The sequence below is a fragment of the Ambystoma mexicanum genome, chromosome 1q (genome assembly GCF_040938575.1).
Source record: "Ambystoma mexicanum isolate Mex_15411 chromosome 1q, UKY_AmexF1_1, whole genome shotgun sequence".
Taxonomy (NCBI): Eukaryota; Metazoa; Chordata; class Amphibia; order Caudata; family Ambystomatidae; genus Ambystoma; species Ambystoma mexicanum.
Genome location: NC_090922.1, coordinates 1,440,967,642 through 1,440,994,703, shown reverse-complemented (window position 1 = coordinate 1,440,994,703; position 27,062 = coordinate 1,440,967,642). Strand labels below are relative to the sequence as shown.

The following is a 27,062-nucleotide window of genomic DNA, read 5'->3' as shown; positions in this document are numbered from 1 at the left end:
CCTAAGGATTGATCCATGCTGCTCTTCCACATTTATCATTGTGAATATTTGGTTGACACCCCCACTTAGGTTGGTCTTCATCTAGCCCTTAAAAAGACTTTAAAAAACCTCACATTACAGCAAATTAGAGGCGTTAACAAGATATTGCAAGTTTCTTAATTCAATGTTATTTTATTTGCAATGACCGCCTTTCTGGCTAACAAAACGAATCAAACTCCCAACTGTCTCACCTTGCATGAACTTCAATGGCCACTTACCTTAAACTGCTGGTGGTCATAGCGGTCATGAACAACAACGAATCGGAGGTCAAATCTTCTGCAGAGGTCAAAGAGATGATCAGTCTCAGCTTTGGTCCAGCCATCATCATGAAGGTACATCTGATACTCCTGCTCAGAAAATACTGGTATCTGCACAGTCTGCGAGGCCACAGCAGAGAAACAAGGAGAGAGACAGAGATGGTTAGAGTGAGATTTTAAGAGAAAGTGTGTGAGAGAAAGAGTGTGTGTTTGAGAAAGAACAGGGAGGAGGAAAAAGTAGGAGCAAAAGAATGAATATGTATCAGTTTAGTGTGCAGGTCCAACAGCATAGTACAGTATTCTTTGGGAAACATCTACCAAATGTGTCAGTCTTCGTAATGACATATTTTTTAATACATCCGGCTCATAGTAAAAAGTTCCCTTTAAAGGTTTCTATGGGTTGGAAATACTTTCACCAAGTGTTCTTCCGAGATGAAAAATAAACAAACTAGTAAAACACACACATACTCTGGGTTACGTTTATAATGTTTACTTATTGATCGTTATTCAGCATGCTTCTAAGAGACTTGAACTCTACATAGATTTCATTAGTGCCCTGGAAGGGGGCGTTGGTAAATCAGGATGCTTGGAACACGGGCTGTATTGTCTGATAAAAAGTCTGCGTTCTCAACAGCCTGGGTGAGGCTAGCCAGCGCCCCACCGTCCCCCCTGCAGTCCCAATGCAGGTGCTTAGAGTATTTTTTTATTTTTTATTTTTGTTTATAAACAAAACTTACCTTGTTCTGCACGTCTCCGAAGTCCGTTTCCTTGTTGATGACATTGCGGTCATCAACATATAATCAATGGATCTCAGGAACTACGTAGCGTCGCTGCACCACAAGGTACGTTTTCTTTTTGTTTAAATTAAACACCATTAACACCCGCGTAAGGAACTACATGTTTGCTAATGACGATATAAACCTCATCAGCGGGCCGACGCTGTCGGTAACGGCACTGCCACCCGCATTAATGGATCCTGGCTTTGCTTAGGCCCTTAACTTGGCCGGTAATGCACCCGCCACATCGGTATATATTGCCCCAATATGAATTTTTATCTGGTGTGTGTGTTGTGGGATGTTCTGACCCACTAGGCTCTGCCCTGCAACATCACTGTGTACTGTTTTCATCAGAAACAACAGGATGGCCGCCAAAAAGCTTTATGCGCTAAAGATCTCTGAGAAGTGCGCAGAGAAACCTGAAAAATAGGCCACCAATCCATTTTGCCTGTGTCAGTGGTGGAACCGGAGACCACACTACCAAAACCTGTCATTGGGCTGCCCACAGAGTGAAATGGAACTATTTGAAAAGACAGTGTTGCATTCCAAGGAAAACCCTGAAGTGCTTTAAAATCCGTTTTTCCTTGGCTGTTGAATGTGCAAAATCATGATTCCCAAACATCAGAAAAGATCCCACATCCTTGTTGGGTGTTAAACATCACTTTATTTAAAGAATCCACCTAAGCACAATGTCAGGTGAAGCACATTTCATCATAAGAAAATCCACATTCAAAAAGGTGCTTGCCTGGAAAAATCTGTCAAGATATGGGCGCAGTACCGCCGCTCGCCTGTGTCAGAGCTGTCATTTACTTATACTTGCAGTTTAAAACTTGTATCTTAAAATCAACTTGTGGAAAAGAGACTTGCCATCAAAAGCAATATAGGTGGCTACAATTCAATCTCTATGTTTGAAAAAGACTGGAATTATGAGATCTGTGGGTATATTTGTTGAAAATGTGAGTTTATTTAGAAAAGACAATTTTAAACAAGTGGTTTTAAAAGTGAACTAATGTTAGCCACAGTACTTCAAAGGCACATTCCACAGTTTGCCCCAAACAAAGGCATCTTCCCCCTGCTCTCTGCTCAGGAACTGTCATTGAGTTGTTAATAGAGGTGGGAGGAGATTTTGGCCTGTTGCTCTGAGGAGAGACAAAAAGACTACCTTGATTGAAAATATATGCAGATTCAACTGTCAACAGAAAACAACTGCCAGCAGGAAGGGAGCCTGGGAGTGCTCTGGGCCCAGCAAACCATGGAGGCGGGGCCAGACAGATTTGTGTATCTTAGATTACAAGAAAATATCTTTTTGAAAAAAGACTCATAGAAAACTCTGAACAATTTGTAAAAATCTGTAAATTAGAGGTTAATATGAAAATGCTGCTCACCGTTTGAAACTACTCTGAGCTCTGTGCGATGTTCAGAGACAGCGCTACCGAAATTTGGATGTTGTAGCAATTGTGATAATGCTAGAAATATGAAACTTCACAGGATTATGCCCAGATGTCATGCGCATGTATGGAGAAAATGTGGATAGATCTGACACTGGGTACCCCACCAAAAGCGTGAAAAACTGTCACATTTGAACCGAAGCTCTCATTAAAATGGAACTCGGACGGATACATGCTCTGCTAAATCTGTAATGTGAATATGTATTATTAGCAAGTTGCTGATATTGTAAATATGATTTATGTGAAAAATAGATATACTGTACTGAAACAAAGGGGAGGTACTCCCTGGATTGTAAAATGCAGCATCACTACGACACTAGATTTCCTTCTCAAATCATCAAGAGAGGGGAAATACTTTAACCAATAGGAATCCGAGAGGGTGTGCTTAGTATCATTCAGCCTACCCACCCCTCTGGGAAATACATAAATAGGGACAATTAAGGACCTAGAGGAACACACAGATTTACCCATCAACTGACTTACTGGCGAAGCGCTCTGCAGGAGGAACCCATGCCAAGACTCCAGAACTCTGAAAGCAGAAGGCCCAATTCCAAAGCTAAACCCTTCTCAGCTGGCCTTTAAAATCTTGCAACCTGATTTTAACCCCAGACTTCCAAGGAGCACACCAAAAATTGAACAGCCTGGCTGTGCTGTTTCTGCTTTCTTGCCAATAACTCTGGCTGGAACCCAGATATCCAAACCAGTAGAGCAGAGCTGTAACCAGATAGCTGTAACCCAGAACCAACCCGTCCGATCCAGTCCAGAGGCCGTGCAGAGACCAGAGTAGCCTGCTGAGTGCAGAACTGGGTGCTTGAATCCTGTCCGGTGGGCTAGCCGAATTCCAGTCCAGAACCCTTTGACCAGATCCTGACGGGCCTATTCCAAAACCATAGTTCTGAGTATCTATAGCATAGAATTGTCCCCAGCCAATCTCTTATCCTTAAGTAATCCAATCCAAAACCATTCTATCATATCCAGAACTGCATTGTAGAACCTTTCTTATTTTTCTGAATCTTTCCCTCATCCATATAGTCCTTTGTTAATTGTAGTGATAAATTCATCTTTGTGCTAATATATTTGCTGAAGAAAGACAAATGTCTTGGCGGGCAAAAGTCAGAGCAGAAGCGCCGCTGTTTTGGTGGCTGACCGCTGGGTATCTTGCATCTTCATAGCCTCCTTAGTGTAAAGAAATCCTTGTTTGTAATTTCAAAAGCGCATCTTTCATTTGAAAATCTTGACTCTTTCTGAGGAAATCGACCTCTACTAAAACCTTCATAACTTCTGAACTCTCCATGCTACAAACGAAATGTAATTGTCAAATTGAAGCCAGCATCCTCAGCTTTCCCAAAACCGCATTCCAACTCCTTGTAGTTTTGCGCAATCGCGTTTCTCGCGCACTGAAAACTTTTGCCGCGGATTTGCATTTGGCTCAATTTCAACACGTGTAAAATAGCTATTCTTTGCATCCGACCTCAGAATTCAGTTTCCAATCTGCTAGTTATTCAATCATCAGTGCTAGTGTTTACCTGAACCTATCCAAAGCGGCTCCCGCTAGTTTTGAATCCAATTTAGAGAATTAAAGTCATTTTTCAGTGTTTTTCCCATTCATTCAGAACCACATTCAAAAGCATTTGACCAGTTTTGAAATCATTCCTGTTTCTCTCTATGCTTGCTGGGGGTAATTGGGATTGAAACTGTATTGGTTGAGACTGTATATTCTTGAAACCTGTTTCTCTCCTTCCATCTCTATATTGCATATTGGGGGGGATTGAGTAGTGTACAGGGGGAAAGAGTGATTACATTGCATTTGATTGAACACACAAAAGTATTGTTTCTATGCTGCATTCATTTCCTAGCATTGCATTTGACTGAACCCACACAAAGTTTTACTCTATGCTACATTATTTTTCTTATCCATACTCCTTCTGATTAAGGAGATTGTTGATTGCTGTGACATCACCCCAATGTTGATCCTTGTATAAATATTAATAGTGTGATATATATATTGTTCAATCCATAAAATAAATATTTTAACTTTGCAAAACAACCTTCTTCTTGCTTCAGTGAGACCGGGGGGGATTCAAAGAGAGGGGCGTGATATAAGGGTACATCATTCAGAAATAAAATAACTTCTAGACAAAAATATATAATTAAGGGTTCCAACTGTGCATCACACACTTTTCAATCCGGATTTCGACCTGGCAGAGCACTGAGTCAGTACTTAATTCTGTCATGGACGACCTGCAGTGCCTGGCCGATCAGGGCGGTGTTGGGGCGGTTCTGTTATTGGATGTGTCGGCGGCCTTGGACACAGTCGATCATGCCCTTCTCGTCTCCCGGCTCTCGGAGGCAGGGATTGATGGCCTACTGCTAATATGATTCACTGGGTTCCTGGCAGACCGATCACAATCTGTGTCCCTCCCTTCCCTTCCCTTCCCTTCCCTTCCCTTCGGTCCTGGTTCATTTATCCTGCGGCGTCCCTCCGGGACCGGCCCTGTCCCCCATTTTATTTAATACCGATATACGATATCTTCTGCTCCTTATCGCCTCTCATGGGTTCCGCTTTTACTCCTATGCGGATGACACCCAGATTTTGGTTTGTCTCGATCTAACCAAAACCTCCAGCAGTGAAACCTTCATTTGTTACTATCTTCATGGGTGAACTCCAGTGCACTGTGCCTTTTTTAACACATGAAAGAAATGGGGTACTACAGTGTGCAAAATGTCTGGCATGTTTGAAGCCCTGTCTTTGTGCTCCAATAATACACTTGCTAAACCATGAGGGAGTCATGTATGTACCTGAGCTGGCTTTCCCAATCTGGACTGCTGCTCAACAGTTTGAATGTTACAGGTACTCTGAGGACCCCCCCGCCCCCGTTCAGGTTGTTGCAAGCGAGGAGAGGAGAGGAGATGGGGCAATTATTCAGCTGCTGCCAAGAATCTGAAGACTAGGAGGCAGCAGAGCGACGGCAGAGAACTGTGGTTGGGATGACCACTAGTCAAGTCATCCCCCGCAAGGCAATCGACACGGGAGACATTCCATGGTCCATGCTTGCCTTGAACTGCTAGGACTAACCGGTTCCGAGTCGTGCATCACTAAGGTTGTCCTCCTGGAGCTCCGACGAGTGAGTTGTGATCATATATCTGGAGTACACAATCCCAAGTGGGGTCTTTATCTGTGCTGCGATCACGTGCCGCCTGGTGCTGCAAATCGCACAGAGTCCTTGTTTTGAACATGGAACCTTGCTTCCCTGCTGCCCTCTACCAAGAAAGTAAGTCCTGGTGAAGCCTGTTTCCTGTGCTCCCTGGTCCTTCTGCCTCCTGACCCGGGATAGGGTTACTGCAACTGCTCGTTGTGGCTCAGGTGTCCTGACAGTGCTCCAATGTCGCAGGAATTGTTGCAGACGCCTTCCTGTTTCAGCCATGTGCAGCCATGTTGTGATCAATTTCTGAAATGTTTCTGACAGAGACCATAACCGCTGAATCACTGGACCCAGCTGATAGTTGTCACCTGAATTCTTCTCTGCTCCTGCTACCACTGGACCTCCAAAGCCGGAACCAACAATGAGAGCAGTTTTCGCAAATGATCCAAGCTTACCTTGGGTCATGGTTTGGCTTATCGAGGCTTAAGGGGTGAAGATACATATCTTTGATGGCCACCTGTTCCCGTTCATTCTAACGGGCACCAAGTCCGCACCTGCAGCTACCTGGGCCTGGCTTTTGTTAAGATGCCCAGTTTCAGGTTCTACTATCTGGAGTCTCGCTGGATACCTGGGATTAAACCTCGCTTTAAAATATTAGAAATGTGTTGTACTGACTACAGTACTACAAGAACTGAGAGTCCCACTGCTTCCTATGGGAGAACTTGCAAACTTCCCACAAGTTTGACAAATGTGGCTATTTAATTCAAAACTTGGTGAACTTTGTTCCTTGAATAGTGCATTGACGCATTCATTGTTGGTATTTTCTTTTAGCATTGTAAGTAGTCAGTTATGTTGTTTAACAGTTTCCGCCACTTTAGGTTATTATTAGAATATAGCCATTTAAACAGTGTTGCGTATGTCCTATTCTGGACATCAAACTGATTGTATATCTGTGTGTATATAGTTTTACCTACCTTTTATCATTCTTGACTTAATGCATACATCTCGCCAAATATGTGTATACATCTTTGTGTGGAAAATCTACTGTTTGACAATAACGTGTGCTGGGTAATCCTACTGCACAGTAAATCCTTAATCCCGTTAGTGAAAACTCGACTATTCCGCTCGTTAGCAAGTGAACAGTTTGGTTAGGCTTTTAGGTGAAACATTTGCAGGCCCGCTAAGGTTGTGTTTTTGAAAACAACAAACGTGCACAACTGATTTACAAAATAAATTTGGGTTCTTTCTTAGAGTTTCAAGTGTATTCATGTACACATGTCTTCCACTTAAAAGGCTCCTGAAATGTTTTCTTCTAATTAAAGGGTCCATCCTTGCAAGGTTAACAGGACCGTTTTATTGAACTTTGTGATTTGATATACTGTAAACATTGTTCCTTTACACTAAGCTACTTAAATATTGGATTAAGACATGAAAAAACGTCCCAGAGGGAACCAGGAAAGGAGGAATAAAACCAAATCATGTTAGAATGCACAGAGATGGGAGTTGATCTCCTAGTAAATAGTGGATGGAAAACGTACTTTGCACCCTGAAAAAAAGCAAGGGTGGAGGGTTAGGTTTAGAGGTCAGGGGAGAATTACAGAAGGTGCGTGCTGAAATAGAGGGAGATTCTGCAGGACCAAAGAGTGTAGCATTAACAAAGTCAACCTTGCAGACGACTGGGGGGATGTACAGCTGTGATGAATTGATCTCCAGGTAGAAGAGGTATGCCTTTTCTGGGAAGATGGGAGTTGGTCATTTGCAGGTTTTTCTTCTTTCATACGGCCTCAAAGGGCAGTATAGATTGACTGATCTCGGCATAAGTCGATTCGGCTGAGCTATTGCCTTCAAAAGAGTTCTGTCATCAATGCGATGCCTTTGAAAGAGAAATCCATAAGCTGTCAAGGGAAGTAACGCATTTGGAAGACAGTGGGCCTCATTACGAGTCAGCCGATCCAGAAAGAATGGTGGTGGTAAATCCGCCACCACCGTTCTTTCCGGACTGACTGATCTCGAGTTCTGCAGGCGGCAGGTGTCATTCCCGCCCAGTCTGACCTGGCAGGTTTGACACCACTCGCCTGCAGGCGGACGTGCAAACATCGGCACCATTACACGATGGTGCCGGTGTTTCCACTTCGCCATTCCCATGGAGTCCTATGGGAATCCATGGGAATGGGGATTTACCGAATTCCGCCTCCGGAATTACCGGGTCACCGGGATTGTAATGCCCCAGTGATTCCAGCAATCACGGAGGCGGAATGGTAATACGAGTCCGGCGGTAACCTGCCGGAATTTCCAGCACGGCACCGCCGGACTCGTAATGAGGCCCAGTGTCTCTTCTCTGCTCTCAAAAGGGCTAGATGCTCCATTTCATTTCCTGTCACCTTAAACACACCAATCCCTTGCCAAAACCACCAACCCCATACACTATAACCCATAGCTACTACCACTTGTAATCATGAGAAGCCTGCAGTTTGGGACTCTAATGAAAGGGATCCGTAGCCACAATGGTCTGCCTCATGAGGACTCCAGAGGAGAACTGGAGGCCAGGGAGAGATTGAAGCTCTGCATTTATACCGTCATCCTCACAAACGATTGGTGAAAGGTATTGGTTTCTATCTATGCTCCAGAGGCATCACATCTAATAACTGGTGAACCTCTTTCCTGGAAACCCTTTTGCCGTACAACAAATAAATAATCCTCCTCCATGACTTAACAGTGGCAGGAGTTTGTTTTCAAATCTCCCATGTAGGTTCCCCATAACTCTTCCTGCTGGTCTTAATATAGCCATCATCCCCACGCTCGGGGTCATACAGGTCCAATAACAGCCCACCAGCCTCAGCGTAAGGTAGACTCAAGAAAGCCATGGCTCAGGGACGTTCTAGGCCCTATATGCTTCTGAATGCAGGCGTGATCACTATTTGCACCCCAGGGCTGCCTCCTAAGTATTTCTTTTAGGAAATGTACTTGATGCGTATTGTGTGCTCCCAATTCCCTGTAAGAACAAGGCAAAGATGGCTGCCACCATGGAAAACAGCAATTATAGCCTACATCTAATAACATCAGTGTGACGCCTGAAACTCCATACTATGTCATAACAAAAATCATTTAAGGATACTAAGTCATTGTTAGTGTCTCATAACCAGAATTGTTAAACAAAACAATAAGAGCATTTCAAGTCAGATTATACCATGTTATGTAACTGATGCACTGTACAGATTTACAAATCATGTACAATTCTATAATTCCTTATTTCTGTGAAGGATTAATTAACCTTGAAAATGAAACATGCTTATATTTCTCAAAAGCATTTCCTTACATTTCAGCTGATTCAGCAAGATAAATCCATTCCCAATTCATACCCATTGGGGAAGGGGCAAGTGCCGACAGCTTTTCATCACTATTGCTCCGATATCATCTTCTCTTGCCTTTTAAAGTACCACAAACTGTATCGGGGCATCCGAATGCCAAAACTGTTTGGAATGCTACCCTACTGGTGACTGCATTTTCGAAACGATTAACCGAATATAAATCTAACACTCGTGCTTTTATCTTTCTTCTGGTTAACCCTGTGTAATGGAAGCCACACGGGTGTGAGCAGCTCGGTTTTACAGCGAACCCATACATTCATTAATAAGTAGGGCAAGGAGGCTGCGTCTGCACCACCAAGTGAAACAGTGCTATTAGGATGCCATGGCTTGGCCTTTGCCGCTTTATTCACTGCCCTTTGTTAGCCTGAAACGAGGTTCACTGCCCTGCCTGTGAGAGCAGTTCAATTTTCCATTTAGAAATAATAGTTTCATGAGCACGAAAATAGTTAACGTCTGGGCAAAAACCTCAGTCCTGATTTTAGTATAAAATCCCCCCCGAGACCGGAACCTTTCCATATTCAGAGGCGGTGAATCCACTGGCAGTGTCCAATTGCTGCCATAATCCCCCAAACTAAAAACCTCTCTGTTCTGTGGTTTCATTTTGTCCCATCTTGGAGAACTGGGAGTTCTCTCTTGGGCCTGGACGAGCTGGAGATTCTAGTGGGTTGGGGAATAAAAAAGTGATTCGAGCTCTTGAAAACAATGGGTAGACTGCTGGCCTTCTTTACTCGCCGAAAGCAGTGTTGCCTGAAAGGCATGTAATGAAAAAGAGCATAGACGCCATTATTGCCCTTCTGAGAGTCAAATTGGAGCGACTGCAATAGACTGCATCCCAAGCCATGTAAATGATCAGCGTTCAACCACTCTAGCAGCATAGCATGAGTAAGGCTGTGCACACAAACCTCTGCTGGCGGCACAGGACCAGGAGGGCACGAGTAGCGCACACTGCCCGGAGCATTTTTGTGCACTCAGTATAGAATTATTTGGTGGTACACAGACGCTGGACATGGTTAACACGCCCTATGCAGGCCAGAGAAGAGAGGTAATACCGCCCACATGCCCACATTAAGCCAATGCCCTAGCGTTTATCCATGCCAAGGGGCTCATTCCACCGACACAATAATGTAACGTACGTTTTGCCGTTCGCTCCACCATGGGCTCCCTTTGATAGTAGCGGTAATAGTCAATTCTGTAGAATTGCCTATAGCGAACCAGTGGCAAGGAAATTATCACGCTAGAGCTACATTTGCTGTGGTCTATGAGGCGTAAACTAGACATGGGTCATACAACCAAAAGGCCCATCATTTGGCACAGGACCTTTAATAGGAATGAAAGCATTCAACACCCACTACTCTGTATAGTTACCTTTCTATAATCATGGCAATTGATTATAATAAATGGGTAACCATAATAGCATCCCGGAGAAGACCTAGTGATGCAATGTTTCACATTAGACGGAATTCTGAATCTAGCATGTGCCATACTCAGATGGAATCGTAAACATTAGCCTGCGTAGCATCTAGACAGAAATGTGAAGGTTAGCATGCCCCACACTTGGATGGAATTGGGAATGATGGCATGTGCCATACTCAGATGGAATCGTAAACATTAGCCTGCGTAGCATCTAGACAGAAATGTGAAGGTTAGCATGCCCCACACTTGGATGGAATTGGGAATGATGGCATGTGCCATACTCAGATGGAATCGTAAACATTAGCCTGCGTAGCATCTAGACAGAAATGTGAAGGTTAGCATGCCCCACACTTGGATGGAATTGGGAATGATGGCATGTGCCATACTCAGATGGAATCGTAAACATTAGCCTGCGTAGCATCTAGACAGAAATGTGAAGGTTAGCATGCCCCACACTTGGATGGAATTGGGAATGATGGCATGTGCCATACTCAGATGGAATCGTAAACATTAGCCTGCGTAGCATCTAGACAGAAATGTGAAGGTTAGCATGCCCCACACTTGGATGGAATTGGGAATGATAGCATGTGCCATACTCAGATGGAATCGTAAACATTAGCCTGCGTAGCATCTAGACAGAAATGTGAAGGTTAGCATGCCCCACACTTGGATGGAATTGGGAATGATAGCATGTGCCATACTCAGATGGAATCGTAAACATTAGCCTGCGTAGCATCTAGACAGAAATGTGAAGGTTAGCATGCCCCACACTTGGATGGAATTGGGAATGATAGCATGTGCCATACTCAGATGGAATCGTAAACATTAGCCTGCGTAGCATCTAGACAGAAATGTGAAGGTTAGCATGCCCCACACTTGGATGGAATTGGGAATGATAGCATGTGCCGCAATGTGGAAATCTAGTACATCACTTCTAAGCAATAATGCTAATAACCAACCCACTAACAAATTCAACCCTCTGCATAAACCTCTCAAACTCTAAACAAACACAACCACAACCCTATAGCAGAACAAACCGCACAAACTTCACTACACCGCAACAACAAAACAAACCACACAGACTCGCACAACAGCACACGACGGCTACCGAACGGAAAGCACCCCAAGCCCAGCGAACAGCATTAATCGGGCTGAGGCTGCCAACAGTACATCACTTTTCTATTGCACTTATCCCGCTCGTTCCCACTAACTCACCCCCTGTTCCCTTTTCAGATCCACCAGAACGCCAGGGGACCACTCTGGTGGTGATAGCGCGCAGTACAAATATCCTTTAACATTGTTGCGCCTAATGTAACCAGTAAGCAATGCTGTATCATGTAACTAAGCTACCCCGTCGTAACAGCGCCTCGATGCCCCCGGGCTGCATGTGCGCTACATAAATTTAAATACATAAATAAATGGCTGCCATAGTGTCCTGGACTGGTCAATTATTCACTCAGTATTTAAGAAGGATACCCTCATCCATAATTTGTTTAAAACGACATTGAAGTAATTCCCAGAGGCTAAGTACAGAAAAGCAACATACTTGTAAAAATAACCATTTGAAATCCCTAGCCTCCCACAGAGCCCAGAATGCCTATCTTTAAAAAGTAATGTGCTCCTGCTTTGCGGGCGGGCTCGGACTTTCCTGACACATCAAATATGGATGAATGCGTCTACCTAGAGGGCTAAAACGATCAAATGTTTTTTTTTTGGGAGATGGGTTTGGGGGGCATAATAAGGACTACCTAAAGGGTTAACGTGCTGAAAAAAATGATGAGCCATTGAGTACGTTTCTATGTGGGAAAGTGACAGCGCACACCTTAGCCACACCTGGTGTAGAAAATACAGGCTTGCAGCAGGATACTGCTACAATGCATCAATGGTAGACGCCACCACCCAACACATGTTTCACCTTGGAACTCCATTACTGCACTTCAAACTTGAAGGTTTCCTGTAGTGAGGACTAACATGGTTCCAGTTTAACCAGAATCGCAAAGCATAAAGCTTGAGCGGAAAAGATGCACTGTGAACTGTCTACACATAGACCCAAACTGGAGAGGTCATTTCTAGAGCAAATTAAGGATTGAACTACGGGGAACATTAACGTCTATGCCTTAGAAACTCCTGCTAGAAGGACATGCACTTCCACGTTTTCATGTTGTGGTTGAGTTGTTGGCAGTGAGTTGATGTTCTCAAGGGCACAACTGTCATTTATTTCACTGTTCTCCCAAAATAAATATGCATGGAAAGGCCCCTTCCATGAAAACGCAGTCTGACACACTTGGCGGCATTGCCATAGCACAAGAGCACAGGCTACCAAACTCAAGATATGGGTGTCTACCAGAATGTGATTCGGCTCAGGTCCTAGAAGCTTCTAGTGTGAAGACAGCACCACTGCCATCACAATAGAAGATTGACATAAAGGGTGTTTACCACCGGGGTTTCTTGAACAGTGTACCAATACAGACGAAGCACCTCAATTCTTCAAGGGCCAAACCTTGCTCCTAAGCACATCGCAATCCAGCTGAAACGTCCCTTATAAGTACCGGCTTCAGTGACGCAACCCAATCTGTGCTCTGCACAGAGAGACTACCTATAAAACACACAGATAAAGGCCATCAGTCCTCGGCATGCGCTATTTCAAGGTTCGAAATTGCCAAGAGCTGGCAGCTATTTAGTTCTTGACTGTTGCCTAGAAGAGCCTGGCTAGCTTCAAGCAAATAGCTACCAGGATTTACTTTTGTCTCTCCAGGCTAGCTGACTCCCTTCACACTTGTATTCCCGACATCAACTCGGTGTCTTTGGGAATGTGCATATAGGAGACATTTACAGCAGATTTTTAAATACAAAAACCGGCAAACCATTATAGTGTGGAAGTAAGCTTTGCGACTCACTCTGTGCCATCTCCTGGATCCCCCAGAGGTAGCCCCTGCTTACTGGTTGATGCCGGATAGCCAGAAGATACTTTTAGCTGCTCCTGAAATAAATCCTTAGTTCGACCCCTGCGCTTTGTCTGTCCTTGTCATAGGACATTAGTCAGAACCTATAGTACAGTTGATCCTGAAGCAGTCGTCGTGTATACCTAGTAATGGGGCACCACCGTTTCAATTGATTATATTTGTTGAACTTTAGGAATGTCCCAGTGGCAGTCCTTTTGCACTTTGCATTTACAATAGGAGGGTGGATGTCCAACTGAGCGAAAGACCAGGTGATGAAGAGGTAATATAAGACATATGTTTAGGTCTAGAGCCTGAATAATCCGTTCTAGGTGAAAAGATCTTTTTCTTAAGATCTTTCACCTAATAACCGATTTAGAAAGACCGCTCGGTGACCGCATGTAGCAGACTTTTTAAATGGAACTGTCCCGTCTCTCTCGCACAAGAGTGCGCGCAGGCGCCGACAGGCCCATCAGGACCGGGAAGCGCAGGACGAGGAGAACAGGTAAGTGTGTGGGTGCATTGTGTGTTGGTGTGTGCGTTGTATGTATGTGCTTTGGTTTGGGGAGTGGTAGGTCAGGGGGAGGGGGCTGGGGCTCAGATTGGGAATCCCGCGGTACAGGGTGGGGGCTGGGGAGGAACAATGGGTTACAAGGGGGGGTGAAACCCGCAGAATATTTTAAAAAAAGAAAACGCATTTTAACGGTCTCAAGAGAAAAAGACCTTTACAATACACGTTTTCTGATGAATATAAAAATCGGGCATCGTAAATCGGTCTTTCTCTCTTGAGACCTTTAAAATGAGATCTTTTCACATAGAACCGAATAATCAAGTGATACACATACATGCAGTATTATGCAAACAAAGGTGCCACTATGCTCAGGGGGATGTGGGGCAGGGGTCCGTTGGTGGGCAGCAGTGAGGTGAGCAGGAGAAGAACACTGGTGTTCAATAATTCCACTGATGGGCTAACTTAAATGTCAGGACGAGGGCACAGAGAACAGTAGGGCACAGAGAACAGTAGGAGAAGGCACGGAGGTCACACAATGTTGTAGAGAAAGGAGGTTCACAGAGTTCAGGAGGGAGACTACAGCTAGGGCACGATGCAGTTAGGGGTAGAGAGGGCCAATACCATGGATAGAACTGGAGACGAGAAGAAGGAACTTTAGCCATCGAACATGGTATAAGTGTGTACCAGTGGTGGGGATCTCGGTAGCTTGTCGAGGCTGTGGGTACTAACGTTTATAATTTTGTATAGAGGAGACCAAGGATTTGGCTCGAACTGTAGTCCAGTTTCAGAGGACATGGTCAGAGCAAGGTTTTAGCCAAATAACCAATCTTGCATGAGGGGGAGAGGGAGCATTTTCCTGATGTGTAATCCTGGTAGCAGGGGTAACTGACAAAGAGGACCTCAATGTGGCGAGCCACAGGTGATGGAATGAGGAGAGAAGACGATGGGATAGTGGGGTTAGCAATGGAGCAGGGGAAAGCTCTTGCGCCTTGGAATAAATAGGCATTAGGCAGTGTAAGGCCATCCAGCGACGGGCAGTTGTGAAGATGCTTTCCAAGTCAGCAGGGGTGAAGGGGCAAACAGATTATATGGGTGTTATCAGGGAAGGATGCAATGTATTTTTGCCATGGGAGGAGGTAAAGAAGTGGGTGAAGGACTGATATTTGGTGACCCACACAAGGAACGGTTTTGGGGAGGGGACATGTTTTAGGGTCCCAGGAGATGAAGAAAGTAATTGTTATAGAGCGAGAAGCAACTCTATGAAAAGCAGTGCTGCTGAAGCGAAGGGAGGAGAGAGTTTGAAGGAGGGAGGGAAGGATGGACCACTGAATCTAAGGCTGTGCAAAGTTCAAGTAGTGTGAGGAAGGAGAAATGAGAGCGATTAGAGCGTTGGATATGTAGATTAGCTCAGTGTCGTAGAAGCGATTGGCTCCAGGAAACTGACTAGAGGGGATCACAGAGTAAGTTAACCATAAGGTAGTCAACAACATAGTGGAAAATAACACAAGTGTCTGGAGTGGTTTGGGAGGAGAGAGACCGGGTAAGGGGGGTTTGTTGGGATCAGCCAAGGGTTTCTTAATTATGGGGATGGCAGTGGCTACTTTTGTAGCAGGCACGGAAGAAACCAATGGAGAGGGAGTGATTGAAGAGTGAGGAGAGGTAGGAGGAGGCAATAGGTGTGAGCTCTTCCATAGTTTGCAGTGCAAAGCGGTCAGTGGGAGCATAGGAACGGTTAGGTTAGCGTAGAGGATGAGAAGAGGGTGGGTGGTTGTTTAGAGGCCAGGTAGGAATGAAATTGGAAAGTGAGGAAATGGTAGGGTGACACGAGGTGGAGGAGGAAAGAGGGAGAGGTGGAAATGATGGCCGAGTGGACAATGTGTCATGTATTTATTGAAAAGAAGCAAACCGCATTGGCGGAGAGAGTAAACAATAGGCAGCACTTTTTTGGGGGGCATACCTTGAAGGAACAGTTATTGAGGAGAGGGACAGAAGGTAGCAAGTATGTTAATAAATAAGTGAAATGTAATGGGGTGTGCAAGGAGAGGGCGGCTTGATGGGGTGAGTTGGACATGATCCATGTGCAGGGCCATAGAGTAAGGTTTTAAATGGCTTTTTGTGATAGATGAATGAAGGTGGATACAAGTGGTCGGAACCGAGGCAGTGAGGTGAATGAATAGGCAGGCAGAGGGGTTAGTAGAGATCGAGGGAGTTTCCATGGGTGTCACTACGAACATTGTGCAGTTTGACCAGAATTGTAAGAGCAGATTGTAGTCAGGATCAAGAGATTGACAGTGAGGAGAATGAAAATTGGGGCGAGCCTAGAAGTTGGATCAAGATGTATTGACAGCAAGAGTGGGTGAAATCTGAGGATGGTGGAAGGGGCTGGTATGGTGTTCTTTACTTAGCCAAACAAAACAACCCTTTTTTTAGTTAGTTAAGGAGAGTGGGAAAAGGTGGCCTTGTGGAGAGCAGCAAGAGAGGACTAGTGGCAAGCGGAAGACCCTGGCTTCAATGATTGCCATCACTGAGTTTGGCGGGGATGCAGTAGGAGCGGCCAGTAAAGAATGCTGTTTTGTTACAGAGAAACTAGGAATTTCAGAGGCTCAAGACAAGGTGACAAGGTCAGTGATGGGGCAGGAGGAGAGTAGTAGAAGGAAGGCGAACAGGGTAAATGCAGTTTGAGCGGGTGATGTGTAGTGAAAGGGCGCAGTCATGGTGCGGTTTTGAGGAAGAGTGGAGGATGGGGATAGTAAGAGGGGATTAATGGGGAGCATTGAGTAGTTGGGGGCACAGATAGAACAGAAGAAAGAGTAGGCTAATGAGGAGCATGGCAGTGTAAGGGAATTGGAGTATAGTATTGGGGGGAGTAGGGAGTAAGAGAGCAGTGTGAGGACTGACCAAGAGGAAGTATGGGGTGATTTATACTACTGCACTCATTTGGTCAATAAAATGGACATCTTCAACTAAAAGACTACGCCTAAAGTGACTAACTGCCTCCAATTGCCAGCGCCAAAAAGCTGAGTGTTTTGAATACACTCCTTAGCATAATTACAACACTCCCCGTAGGCAACATTTCTCTGGATCACTCCTCTTTGTTAGGACTAGTGCACTAGTTTGCCCTGAGCTCTTTGATCCACAACTCCCAGCAGGAGCAGTTTCTCTTCTTCGCTTGTCTTGATCAGCGTCAATGCAGTAGCTCTTGGGTGATTGCTCTCCTCCTCCCACAGTACAATTAGTCTTTGGTTCACAGGACTAGCCATGTCTTTAAAGGCGCCAGGAATTTGCCAATAGCCCCTCTCACGTTCTAGGCCTCTTCCTTTGTTTTTGCCTAGTGTTCCTCCTTTGGGCCACCTTCTGCCATTAAACTCGCCCTGGTCTCTCTCATTAAAGACCTGTACTTACATTCAGAATCTTGGCCGTCTTCTGCCCTCGAATTGCACTCCTCAACTACTCCACAAAACCTCTCTGCCTTTCAGCACACTTACTGTATCTACCCCTGGCAATCCATTCAGGCTTTCTCTATTACTAACTCCATCAATATAGGAGGTGCCATTCCTAGATTTTCTCACGGTCTTTACCAAAGTTTGTTAGCAAGCCCACGCTCACCATATTCAAGGAACTATCTACACCAGCCACCAAGTCTCAAGAGATTGTTAGAGATCAAGCATGGTGTAACACCATACAGTCTTCCCTCCTAAACAAAATTGAGCTCCCTCAGAAAAAAATTCTAGTCCACCATAAAAACCTCACTCAGCACATCCTATCAGCCTCCCAAGCTGAAATAGTGTCGGAGGTAAAAGAAGTAAAAGAAACGAAACACCACCATTCAAATTTAGAGAGGTCTCTGACTTAGAGATAATAGAAATTGTGAACAAAATCAAGCCCTGCAACTGCAAAGGCGACGCCTGCCCCGCCAGATTAGACAAAGACTGCGTAGAAACCCTTGCAGTTTCTGAAATCATTCATAAATGCCTCCTTCAACACTAACTCAGTCCCAGACAGCTTGAAAGAAGCCTGGGTGCACCCACTTCTCAAAAAACCAACCCTAGATCCTGAAAACGGCAACAACTATAGGCCCAGCACCACCGTCCCCTTCTTGCTTAAGATCCTGGACAAGGTGGCCTACACGCAAATCCAGCAATACATGGAAGAAAACCACATTTTAGGGAAAAGAATCGGGTTTCCGCCCAGGACACGGGACCGAGTCAGCCCTACCCGATCTCAAAATACAACTCAACGATATCATGGACAAAGGCAAACCACCACTCCTACTCCTGCAGGACCTATCCGCTGACTTTGATCTGATGCACCATCACATTCTAGGCAAGCAACCAAAAACAACGAAGCCCACTTCTCTCTGCAAGCCATCTCCTGGGTCACATCCTTCCTCGAGGGTCGACTCAGTTTTTTCAGACTCCGCATGCGCCACTCCAACCACCATCCACTGTGGAGTCCCACAAGGCTCCTGCACTACACTATACAATATTTTCACCCTCCCACTCTTCAATGACCTGGATCATCAAGACAAGGCCTACACCAACTATGCCGACGATACTAAGTTCTATTCCCCGTCACAGGCATCTATGAACAAGACGCTGCGGCACTAACTAAGATCTACACAGCCATCCAAACCTGGATGGCAGCCAATGGCCTCTGCCTAAACTGAGACAAAACAGAGATCCTTATTTTTGGCACCAAAGAAACCTTAAACTCCCACCGCAATACAAAACCTTTAACATCGACAACTCCACTATTACAGTCGCCTCGGCTGTAAAAACCCTAGGAGTATACCTTGACTCAACACTGTCCATGTCGCGGCAGGTCAATGCCATAGCTTACTCAGCTGCGCTTACCACTTAGGTAATTAATGCTGTGAAACCATTCCTCTCCACAAAAAACTGCCTGTCAATAGCCAGAGCCACAGTAGGCACCAAGTTGGATTACTGCAATGCCCTCTTCCTGGGCCCCTTGCCAAAAAACTTTTTAAAAAATGGAAGTCACCCAGAACAATGCCCTGAGCGCAGCCCTGAGTATTCCGACAAGGGAACACATCTCCCATGCCAGAAAAGAGGCCCACTGGTTACCAATAAAATCTAATCCTTTTCAAATCCATGGGCATTACTCACAGATGCCTCTCCTCTGACACCCCGCCCTATCTATCCAAAAGGATCACCCTCATTGCGTCCTTCAGACCCATCAGATCCCACCTGACTAACCAGACCTATGTACCCACCTCCAAAAGAAGCAAAGCCAGGGGGTCCAGCTTCCAGTACCTAGCACCAAAAACCTGGAAAGCACTTCCTATGGCATGAAGGAACGAAAAATCATCATACCATGCTTTCCGCAAACTGCTAAAAAACACTCTTCAACTAACTCCTCTCCATACTCCTCATAATGATTGTATGCAACAAATGTATATATTGTTTATATTTAACAACTGTATGTATCGATCATATGCAACGACTACGTGTAATTACTGTATGTAACGCACTCAAACTACCTACCTGCTGTAAATTATGCACTCTTGAATGACATGTACTAAGTGAGCCTACCTTATCAGCGCCACGATGCCCCCAGGCAGATGTGCGCTATACAAATCCAAATAAATAAATAAAATAAATAACTAGAATATAAATAAACTAATAAGAGATAATAGTAAACATATTCAGAATAGAAACACAGGCAGCAGTCTTTCTATAGCACTTTAGGTAGAAATCAAAAAATAAAATGAAGGCGATTAAACATTAATCAAAATAACCGTGCAGCTCCAAAAGCCTTGTGCCCTCCCTCATACCCTTCTTTGCCCTCCTAGAGGACCCATCTCGAAGTGGAGGGCACAGAGGAATCGTAACTGGAGTAAATATAAAGAACTTGCAGTGAATAAAGTTTTGAAATCATAGGCATCATAGCTGTAGTCGAATAGCAGTGTTGGCAAGCACCGGAGAACGTAAAGAACGGAAATGAGGGGCAATGTAGTAAATCATGGGCAAGTTTCCACTCTCATGGCTTATCAGGGAACAAAGGGCCAAATTCAACTTGCGACAGCCTTACGTGTCTTGCCTTCTCTCACTTGGTGGCAGCAAAATGGACCGCCTGCGAGTGCTGCCAGTTTTCTATTTACACTGCTTTTATTTCAGATTAATTTACAAAGTACAGAAATCTCTGGTTCCCACTCTGCACGGCCAGTGCTGACCTTCGCTTCATTTTGCTCAGCCTCAGCTTGGAGGTGATCATGTCTGTCATTCCACAGTTTCTTTGCAGTTGGTCATGCATACAGCCTGCATGACTTATTGGTGCATTTCTCTGTGCTAAGGGATCACTGTGAAACAGTGCCTCTTATGCGCTGCGATGCACTGCTGCACCTGCTTGGGCTGTTTAGTTGGTCCTGGATCCTCCGTCACCTGTAGCATCTCGCTACTACTAGTTTCAAGAAACTTAGCAAAGATGGCCAACTCTCTCCATACTGAGGCTACGCGAATCTGATAATGACAGCCTTTGGATGGGGGCTGACAAGTATGCAGGTACAGTACATGAACCCCAAGATAATAGCTGGTGATTTTGTGGCTTCCTTCATCTGAAAAAGGAGTCAGTTTTCCCTTCCTCATAGGCCGCTACTCAACAAAGCTCTTCTGATTCTGTACTCTTTCCCGCTTCTGTGGGGCAAGGGCTGCAGTGAAGAGAAGCCTCTGGAGTAACATGTATTAGTTAGATATATCCTAGCATTGCTTTCTCTACTGTGTTCCTAAGAATTCATCTTTCACCGTAGTGGGGCCTTTTCTTCCTTCTTGGTTGCGTTAAAATGGGTTCTAATCCCACAGGTTTTGTCCTCACAAAGCCAGTTACCTTCGCTGTGGAGGCCTCATCTTCTTTCCCAGTTTAGGGGCTCATAGATGCTAAAAGTGCAGACAGAAAATATGCCACGTTTGGTGCTCAATCCTTTTATAGTATACGCGGTAAGCAACGCGTTCCAATGTTTGGCTGGAAAGTAGCGGGCTGTTGGAGATTTCATCAACCAGTGGAACTTTACAGTGGTATTCTATCTGCAAGACTGGGGAATGTTACACCTTTGGTGGCAAAGGGTCTCTCACACGCCAGGCCTCCCATCCTGTGCATGGAAAAAATAAATGCAGAGTAAAGCGGACCATTCCTTTTCAGAACCATCCCTTCTGGGTCATGGCAGAAGAAATACTGTGGGCAATTTGGGATTGTTGCGAGCCGCTTGCTTGTGGCTTGAACACACCGTAACTTTTTGCTACCCTTTAGGGGGAGGTTTTACACCAAATTCTGCAGCTAAGAAGGATGTCAAACAAGGATGCTCATTAGCCCCCCTTTATTTATTTATAGCAGATTTTAGTCCTATATGGCGTGGGCATAAAATACTCCCTTTTGCCCCCCATAATGTGTCTTATGGACACAGACCTAACACTGGGTGGGAGGGGCGTGAAATGAGCCTCGAGTATGCAGAATGTCCTTTTCACAGAAATTGTATAAACCTGAATATGTAAAAAACAAAAATCCTGGTTTTTGGTAAAGGGAAAAACGATTCCATTTGGAATCTGATGGGTAACAAAATAGAGGTGGTGAGCTTGTCTTGTGACCTGGATATTACGTTTGATAGGACTGAAAATTGTTCAACTCACATTAAATCTATTGCCATTAGAGCAACTGCCAGGATGGGAGGATTGTTTAGGTTGTATTGCAAATTTGGACTCACATTTTAGGGAAGTGCTTGGAAGTATACAGAGCTAAAGTGGGGGCAATTCTATTGTATGGGAGCGAGATTTGGGGGTATGCCAATGGCAACCTGGTGCGCCTAATACTGCTATTGGGTTGGAACTGGGGGTGTCACATATAGCTACCTTGGCAAACTTGTGACTTCTTTTTGAAGAGGCATGGTCTAGAATAAGGAAAAATAAAAACAATATACAAACCGCTCTGCCTGAGATAGCAAGCTCGGAATTAAAAGGGAAATATACTGGGTTCAATGAAGGTTGCAATCTTGTATTCAGGTGGGTCAACACAAAGTGAAGGTATTGCTCCAACAAGATTTTAGAAAGATTAGAAAGGAGTTGGCACAGAAAGCCCTCTGTCACGATAGGGAAATGGATACGGTACTCTCACTCAGTTTGTACAAAGCTACCCAGTTGCCCCTTGATGTAGGGGGAGAAATATGTAAGATTAAACCACATGACTACAGGAGAAGCATGTTGATGTTTAGGCTCAACAGTCTAACTAAATACACATGGGCATTGGAAATGGGGGCTTTAGCTCTGAAAATGTAATTGTGGAGTGGGAGCAGACGAACATCTGGGGCATTTTCTGCTAATCTGCAAGAATTCTAGTGATTTACAGAGGGAGTGGCTGAAACCCCACTTTATGATGGTCAAAATTAGAATCTCCAAAGAAGCATTACTTTTAATAATTATAGTGAGGAGTTTTATTTTTAGCTTTAGTATGCAAGTGTTATGGAGAATTCTCAGAAATGTGCTAATTCATCTCTAGAGACTGCCAGCAACTTTGCTGGATTTTAGGACTCAATATCTAACCTGGAGAGAGCGAGACCTTTTTTTCCCCACTGGCTCATGTATTTTTTATGTGATTTGAACTCTGTGTCTCTTTGTTAAGTATGGACTCTGATAAACTCCATAGGCATCATCTTTACATTTTGTCACACAGCACCTTCAGTGCAGTGACACATGGAAGTCTTTCAAATTTCCCAAATTTCCCATAGCTTCTCTTGGATAAACTATTGTTTCCAAGAGCAGTGAAGTGAAATTGACTTTACTTACACTTTTAACCTTTTAGACCCAGCACACACTATCTTACAATAGGGTGCTGGAGGGGTTACCTAGTATCCCCTTTGTCTAGTTTCTCATGTAACAATTTTATGTTACCCATTCCTCGATGTATGGCTGGTGGCTTACTTTTAACTACCATGGTATGCTTTTACCACGGGCTGCGTTCGCAGTTGCAGTAAAGCACCCAAGGGTGCCACTTTTGTGAAAACAATACCTGTTGTTCTCCAAGCTTCTTATAGTCAAACATGGAACTCTGCACAGATCCCTCATCGTTGCCTTCAATATATATTTCTGCCCACTCTCATAGCTGTTCCTTCCTCTCCCTACTAACCGTACTACGTGTTACTCTTGTGCTTCCTTTTAGCACAGGCCCCACCTCTGTAGAACTGCCTCCTGCAGCTGCTGCTAACTCACGCTCTGTCGGTAATGGAGGAAACTGTGTTACGTGTACAAGGGGAGCTGGCGCAGATGGAACAACAGGAATGTGTAGTGGCAAGGGAGGTGAAGGGGCAATGGGTAGGGGTACAATAGGGCCCGTAGTACTACCTTGAGGACGTTCATTTCTTCGTTCATTCAGAATTTTGTTTATCAATTCATCTGATGTATGCAAATCCTGTTGTGGATATATTTTTTGTATGCCTAATTGAAAGCTCCTGTCCTGTCATCTGATATCCTCTGTTACTTTAAGCTCATCTAATTCTAGCGCTTTCTCTGTGTTTGATTTATGTCTTCGTGCATGTTTCTCCCTACTTCTTAAACAGAGATTAGCTTCCTTCCTCCAATCTCACGACATTGAATGCTGCTGGGAATGCTTTCTTGCGTAGCAATACTGATTCTAAGTGGTCTATGCGTGCCAATTCAAAAGTCCTATCGTTAGGCCACTGCAAGTCTTCTACATGTCGGCTCTGCCTATGCCAAATTGCCTTAAACATTATTGCCCATATTCCATACTTCACATACATTTCAAACGCTGACGACCCTACGGGCGGCGCACCTTGGCCAGTTTCCAAAGATTGTCTACCACAGCGGAAAACTCCCACTAGACAGGAAGACAATTTCCCAGGCATGATTGATCTTAACCTTGTACCTTACCCTGGGCGTTTGATCTCGCAAGAACAACACTCGATCAATATCAGGGTAATTAAGAATCAGGGCACGACTCACCTGCTCAATCAGTTCGTCACTCAAGACGCAAATCGTACGTATACAGACGCAACCAAGAATCGTCGTGACAGCGGATCTGGCTCAATCTGCCTCGTTTTGGGACCCTCACCTCCATGCTCTCTGGATGTTGCTCGTCGATCAGGGATCGGCTGTGTACAGATCTGCAAAGGAGTCTCATCACTTTCACATGGGGGCCCAGAACACCTTTCGATCCCGGCTCGACGGCCTCGTCCTCGATTCGTTTTCGCCTTCGTCAAACTTAACGTATACGATGAAGCAAAAGGGGGAGGGTCCCTATTCGGGCGCCATTTTATGCTAGGCCCTGAAGACCCTCCGCATATGGAAACAAGACATAATCACCATATACTAGTGATACGACAGACACGAGGCTCGATTTCCAAGTACTAGGGTTTATTGCAAAGAAAGCATATGCTCAGTCGGCCGACTGGGTCTAACGTCTCGCAACGTAGGTCACCCAGACCTCCTGAGACGCAAGTGAGTGAACATCATACAACAGTATCATATATACAAACATGTAATCATACAATCTTTTTGTGACACATCAAAACCGCCCATAATGTATCTTCTCGGGCTAGGGTTCGGTAATTGACAATTATGACAAATGAGACACATTATGACAAGCTTCTTACTAATCTATTATACTCATTTTAGCAACAGTTGCAGTCTGCAGACATAGTTCTTTGTCATGAAGAACAAAGCACTTGTTCGGCAAGGATACTGAGTTTGCGGGATAGACACATTCCACAGCATGTTATCTACTGGTTTCTATTCGTGAACCAGGGGGTCAGCCTGATCTAAGGAAGAGTCCTGAAGGGGGGCCGCTAGGAAAGTATAATTCATGTTTAAATGCCTGTTTCTACAGTTCTAGCGAGACAAGCCGGCACCTAGGCCGCTGATTAAATGCCTCCTCTACTCACCTTCAAGGACTTGTGAGGGAGGAAAACAATGTATTTCTGTACTGTTTGGCATTTCTGTCTGGGCCGATCTCTCAACATGTAGACTGTGGCCTTGCACCATGTATGAGCTTTCAGAATAAAATACATTTTGCAAAGCGTTTAACAGAAAGGAAGAGAAAGCAAATGGCGGATGTTACACAAGATGGACGCCCTATGGTTATACTGACGACTCTGTGTTGGCGATGTAGGGCATACGATGCGATTGGCTTTCGGCCAACATAATATACCTTCTATACTTGCTTATGGTTGTTTCTAGACTTACAGCCACAGTCTTCTTTTTTCGCCATTTCTTTGTGGAAAGGTCCTTCTTGAGATTTACTCTGCGCGCCAGGTTTGTTCCCCTTGTTTGTTTTGCCTTTGGCGTGATTCACGAGTGAAGCCCGCCTCTGGCTCCGGGGGCAGGAAGCGAGGGAGGTGCCTGAAAATCCCTGTGCTTAGTCTCCTAGGAGACAGAAATGCACTCTTAGGTGATTGGCCGGCTGGCTGTCCGGCAAGGACAGCCACCCTGCTGGGTGACTGACAGCTAGGCTGCGAATGAATGGGAGAAACTTGCATAAACGGCGAGGCTTTTTGGCTTGGAAGGCAGAGTCGACCACTGGACGAAGGAATCCGATAAAGAACTTGGAAGAGATGCCTGCTGCAACTCCTGGACCGTTAGTTTGCCCGGTGAAGCCCTGTTGCTGTGCTGAAGCTCTGAATTCGCCTCGACTAGAGAAGCCCTGCAAGGACGACTTCTTCGCTTGAGTTGGTGGGACCAATCAACTCCAAAGTAAGCCGCCTGGACATCATCTCAAAGCTGGTTGTAATTCCACTGCAGTTGCTGCTGGAACCCTAGAGCCAGGGAGAAAATCACCAGATCGTGTGCATTGCTTTCAAGTTGGCCAAGAGCTCCAGGAAATTCTTCAGACTCCCAGGAAGCAGGACTGACCGAGCCTGAGCCACCTCAACAGAGTGCTGCAAGGAAAGACTAACAGCCAAAAGTCTGCAGTATGCTATTTGCTTAAATGGGAGGAGCTGAAACCGCGAAGTGCCACTGAATAGAAGTTGGTCCTTTTCTGTCGTCGACCGTCCCGTTGCAGTGCAGGAGTCCTCCAGACGTCCTCCCTCTTGTCTCCACGACTGAGGCCCAGGAACACAGGAATGCAGAGCTTCACAGGAACAAAAGCCAGCTGGAACCCATTCTTCTAACCGAAGGTACTGTACAGTCTAAGAGAACTTACCTCTTGTTGTGTAACCTCACTTGTTCTCAGCTGAGACTTGCCTTGGTTGCTTCTGTAGAGTTGCTATCAGCCTCTTTACCCCACAAGCCTAATCAGCCTGGTGCCCTACTTTGATTTCTTCTTTTCTACAAAGACTTCTAAAACAATGTGCAATACTTTTACCTACCTGCAAGAATTGCTTCAGCTCACCTAGACCTTTGCCCAATTGACTTTGGCCTGGCCTGGCTCCCTGAATGACTCTTCTTCCCTCTGTTATTGTGTTTTGTCTTCCTTCCAGGAAGGGGTTAACTTACTTTGCACTGGGGGTTACCAAAAGTACTTCCCTGCTTCAGAATATTTATGAGATCTCTTGTTTTGTTCTAATTACCTTTTTCTTTGACAAAATGCAAAAGTGATATATTAATGTCCACAGTGTCCTAGCTATTGAAGTCCCCTGAGGGTGTGGGAAATGTCTGTGCGCCATTCCAAATGGGTACTTGCTGATTTAGAGAAACTAAGAGTGTGTATTTTGGAATGTATTTGTGCGTTACTATTATATTGCCCCTTCTGAAGAAGGCTTAGTCAAACTGTTAAATAATGTAATCATTGTTTAAATCAAGAAACCTTGTGTGTAAGAGTTTATTTGAATATTTCACTGTGAATCTCTGTGTAACTCCCAAACAGCTCACATTGATCCCTCTTGGGATAAGCCTGGCTGCTCAACACGCTACCAACCTGTGTAGCACAGACCTATACCAAAGGGTGGGTTCCTATTGCCAGGAGGTCAGGGCTGTTGTAGTGCTACCAAAGGGTACTGCATACAATGTTGCCTAACTGTAAGGGAATCACTTCTTCATTGGGACTTTTTAGCTAGAAGTTGGCCCCTGCAATTCTATCCGCTTGTTCTCTCCATTTTATTAAATTTCTGTGTATTTGAATATCTTGTTTGTTGCATCTTACTCTGTACGAGGACAGATTGTTTGGAATTTTCTTTTAAATGAGTTGTATGCTGCTAAATGAAAAATCAATC

General features: G+C 44.8%; 1 protein-coding gene across 2 annotated transcripts in view; it reads right to left on the bottom strand.

The window, feature by feature from the left end:
* The window catches only part of DMAP1 (DNA methyltransferase 1 associated protein 1), a 674,969-nt gene that overhangs the window by 504,716 nt on the left and 143,191 nt on the right, over nt 1-27,062 (bottom strand). For both annotated transcript variants that reach the window (XM_069642317.1, XM_069642318.1), the window contains exon 5: nt 258-416. In XM_069642317.1, coding sequence (XP_069498418.1) covers nt 258-416 — 159 coding nt within the window. The remainder of the gene's footprint in view (nt 1-257; nt 417-27,062) is intronic.